This window comes from Lipotes vexillifer, unplaced genomic scaffold (genome assembly GCF_000442215.2).
Source record: "Lipotes vexillifer unplaced genomic scaffold, Lipotes_vexillifer_v1.1 scaffold12, whole genome shotgun sequence".
In the NCBI taxonomy this organism is placed as follows: domain Eukaryota; kingdom Metazoa; phylum Chordata; class Mammalia; order Artiodactyla; family Lipotidae; genus Lipotes; species Lipotes vexillifer.
Window position 1 is genome coordinate 4,422,541 of NW_006796716.1, and position 4,454 is coordinate 4,426,994.

At 51.5% G+C, this 4,454-nt stretch overlaps 1 protein-coding gene across 1 annotated transcript in view; it reads left to right on the forward strand.

The window, feature by feature from the left end:
* Positions 1-540: 540 nt before the first annotated feature.
* The window catches only part of ACTL6B (actin like 6B), a 13,282-nt gene continuing 9,368 nt past the window's right edge, over positions 541-4,454 (forward strand). Inside the window, exons 1-4 of the mRNA XM_007468845.1 lie at positions 541-673; positions 1,121-1,197; positions 1,391-1,556; positions 1,859-1,959. Coding sequence (XP_007468907.1) covers positions 649-673; positions 1,121-1,197; positions 1,391-1,556; positions 1,859-1,959 — 369 coding nt within the window. The 5' untranslated portion in view covers positions 541-648. The remainder of the gene's footprint in view (positions 674-1,120; positions 1,198-1,390; positions 1,557-1,858; positions 1,960-4,454) is intronic.

The window sequence follows — 4,454 nt, forward strand, 5'->3', positions numbered from 1 at the left end:
TGGGTTAGCTGAGCTCCATGTGTGAACGTGTGTACATGTGCATAAACGTGTGTATGTATAAGGCCCAGGCACCAGAAGACCAGCGAGGAAAAGAGGGACCATCAGAAAGACAAGGGTGGCAAGAAACAGGGAGAAAATGGAGACAACCCCTTCCCGTACCTCTCCCTCTCCTTCCCTTCCCTCCCTCTCCCAGTGATTTCATTCAGTCCTGGGTATGGCAGAACCTTGCTCAGGAGCCTGAGAATGGACGCGTCTCGGAGACGATGGCGCCCTTTTCTAGACCCCATTTTTAAAAGTAAGGGAGCAGGGGCCCCGTCAGTCACCCTACAGTCTCCGAATGGACAAGGTCTCCATCTCTTGCGTACTCCTGCTCTCTGCCAGCCTATCCCTTAGGGCCGGCCTCGAGGTCCCTGCTAATCCCCTCCCCGGCGCCTAAGCTTGAGGTGTCTGCCCCTTTAAAGCAGCGGCCCCCTACCGGGTTATTGTCTGGCTTCTCAGCCTATCGGCGGCGCCGTTGGGGGCGGGGAACCTGGCCTCCCGATTGGCCGCCCCGCGCCCCGCCCCGCCCGGGGTCCCGGGAGCTGTCCGGCAGCCTCGGTGCTGATCCCGCCGCTGCCCACGGGCCGCGAGCAGCGCTGAGAGGGCACTATGAGCGGGGGCGTCTACGGCGGAGGTGAGCGAGCCTCGGGCCTCGGGCTCTCCAGCCTGGCGCGGCCTCGCCCGAATCCCAGCGCCCCGAACCCGCGAGACCCAAGCTCTGGGCACCCTGGGGCCTGGCACCTCGGCGCTCGAGCAGGTCTAGCCCCTGGTCTGTGTCCTGCGCCACTCCCACCTTCGACCCCCGCCCCCGGACGTTCGCGCGCACCGGGCCCAACCTCTCTACCATTCAACCCACCACCGCCCGGCCCCCAGCCCAGCAAGGAGAGTGGCCTGAAAACGGCCACTGAGCAGAAAGGGACTTTGGGGTCTTGATCCCCACTCCCAGGACCCTAAACTGTTGGCCGAGCTCCCACCCGCACCGTGCGGCGTTGAAGGTGGCTCTGCCCTGACCTCCTTTCGGAACAATCCAAGAGGAGAGAGTTTGGGAGAGATCCCCTCACTAGTCTGTCTCCCCGCACAGATGAGGTGGGGGCGCTGGTCTTTGACATTGGCTCCTTCTCAGTCCGCGCTGGGTACGCTGGGGAGGACTGCCCCAAGGTGAGCCTTCCAGCCCCCTCCCCGAAACCTAGGGCTCCCCTCCAGGCTTCCCAGTGATCCAGGGCTCTCGGAGCCCAGAGAGAAGCTTTGCTGAGTGGGAATGAGGGAGTAAACCAGGGGTGGGCTGAGGGCCCTGCCATGGGCCTGGAACCGGGCAAGAGATTGATTTCTCTCCGCCCATGCCCCCCTCCAGGCTGACTTTCCCACCACAGTGGGGCTGCTGGCCGCGGAGGAGGGGGGCGGGCTGGAGTTGGAGGGGGAGAAGGAGAAGAAAGGGAAGATCTTTCACATCGACACCAATGCCCTCCACGTGCCTCGGGATGGAGCAGAGGTCATGTCACCCCTCAAGAATGGCATGAGTACGGGGCCCCCACCCACTGCCTCCTGACAGACTCAGAGCCCACACCCAGCAACCTGGGGCACAGCACCCCACATCCACAGAGTCTTCCTTGCAGCGGCCCAAGTCCCAGGGATGCCCTCACTTCTTCCCACAGCTGCCTGGTTCCTAACCAGGGGCCACCAGATTCCTGGGAAGGGGGGGCTTCTGCTGGAGCTTGTCTTATTTCCCCTCCCCCGGATTTTCCTTCCCTCCTTCCTTTCCTTCCTGTCCCTGGACTCCTGCCTGCCCACCCTCATCTCTCCACTGGTCTCCTGGCCCCAGTCGAGGACTGGGAGTGCTTCCGTGCGATCCTGGATCACACCTACAGCAAACACGTCAAGTCTGAGCCAAATCTACACCCAGTGCTCATGTCCGAGGCCCCGGTAAGTGCCTCATCCAGCTGCTAGTCAAGCCCTGGGGCCCACCATTCACCTCTCTCCTCAAGCCATCACTCACTCCACTTCGGTTTTCAAACTTTCCTTCCAACTCCATCATCTTCAACCACTTTCCTTCCTCCCTGGTTTAGTCTCCATGCCTCCCTCTCTCCTCCAGCTCTATGCACTTGCCCTTCCCCCAGTCAACCTTATACACTGCCCCACCACCCCAAGTCCTTTTATGGCCTTTTAACTTACATTCTTTGTCAATATTTTATATACATATAAAGAATCAATTTATTTTATAAGGTATGTTAAGAAAAAAAATGCCATTCATAGCCTCCTCCTCCTATTGCCCCTTTTCCAGAGGCAATTGCTCTTCTCTCTTTTAACTTTTTTTTTTACTATTATCTATTTAAAAAATATTTATTTATTATTATTTCTTAATGAATTTATTTATTTATTTATTTTTGGCTGCGTTGGGTCTTTGTTGCTGCGTGCAGGCTTTCTCTAGTTGCAGTGAGTGAGGGCTACTCTCTGTTGCGGTGCGCAGGCTTCTTGCGGTGGCTTCTCTTGTTGCGGAGCGTAGGCTCTAGGTGCATGGGCTCAGTAGTTGTGGCTCACGGGCTCTAGAGTGCAGGCTCAGTAGTTGCGGCACACGGGTTTAGTTGCTCCACGGTGTGTGGGATCTTCCCGGACCAGGGCTCGAACCTGTGTCCCCTGCATTGGCCGGTGGATTCTTAACCACTGCGCCATCAGGGAAGCCCCTGTTTATTTTTTTTATTTATTTTTTTGGCTGCGTCGTATCTTAGTTGCGGCGTGCTGGATCTTTCACTGTGGCACGGGCTCTTCGCTGTGGCCCACAGGTTCTCTCTAGTTGTGGTGTGCGTATTTTCTCTCTCTCGTTGTGGCATGCAGGGTCCAGGGCGCATGGTCTCTCTAGTTGAGGCGCGTGGGCTTGTTTGCCCTGCAGCATGTGGGATCTTAGTTCCAAGACCAGGGATCGAACCCATGTGCCCTGCATTGTAAGGCAGATTCTTTACCACTGGACCACCAGGAAGTCCCGCCATTACCTTTTATATCTCTAAATATCACACTTAAATTGCTGATTGTGAAGTTTTTAGCTTTAAACCTTATCTGTGGATTTCCCACTATAGAAAATGAGCATTTGGCTCTCTTTCCTCCCCAGCCCACACCACACACATTTCTTATTTCTTACCTAAAGTACAGTTGTAGTTTAGGGTTTTGGGTTTTTTTAAGATCAATCTTCAGTATTTACACTCTTATTATTATGTATGCTAATCAGGCCTGAACCAGGCAATAAACTGTGGGTTATTTTCCTTTCCTGTGCAACTTTTTGTTTTCTCTAGCACTGAAAATTGTCTTGGTTCTGTTTTCCTTGGTTTTTCTATCTACTTAATAATGTGGCCCTAAATTATTCATCAGTTATCTATATCTTTTCTCAAGACATTAATTCCTTAAGGTGTTCTATCAGTTTCATCTTCAAGAAATCTCCTCAGGAGCCCACTGACCTGCTCTACTTTGGACTAGTTACCTTCTACGCAGAAGATGTAGCTATCATCCTGACATCTCCCTTCACCATCGTCTTAAGGAAACACTTTGCCCCTCTCCTGTATTAGAAGTCCTGTTTCCTGTATCACATGACTCCTTTTCTTTATTTTCTTCCTTGTTTTCATGGGGCACATCTTCCACTAACTGCCTTAGAAAGGTCGTAAGAAGTAACATTTTTGAGACCTTGCATGTCTAACCTTGGATTGATAGTTTAGCTAGGTATAACACTCCAGGTTGGAAATCATTTTTCTTTGGAATCTTGAAGACACTTCTCCAATGTCTTCTAGCATCTACTGTTACTATCAAGAAGGCCAAAAACATTTATTTCCTCATCGTTTGGTGTAACTTATTTTTCTTTCTTAGAGTTTATAAAATTTTCACTTTGTCCTCAGTGTTTTACAATTTCACAATATTATATGGGTTTATTTTTGTCCGTGGCTCTGGACACCCAATGTGTCACTTTATTTTGGAAACCTATGTCTTTCAACTCAGTGAAAAAATTTTAATTACTTATTTGATGATTTATTTCTTTCAATTTTCTCTATTCTCTCTTTTGAGAAATCCTATTATTTGGATTTTGTAACTCCTGAACTGGTCTCCTAATGTTCTCATCTTTTCTGTTATGTTTTCCACCTCTTTATCTTTTTCCTCTTATTTCCAAGATATTCCCTCAATTTGTTTTTCACCTCTTCTATTGAGTTTTTTGTTTTTTTTGGTTGTTTTTGTTTTTTTGCTGTACACGGGCCTCTCACTGTTGTGGCCTCTCCCGTTGCGAGCACAGGCTCTGGACGCGCAGGCTCAGCGGCCATGGCTCACGGGCCTAACCGCTCTGCGGCATGTGGGATCTTCCCGGACCAGGGCACGAACCCGTGTCCCCTGCATCGGCAGGCAGACTCTCAACCACTGAGCCACCAGGGAAGCCCCTATTGAGT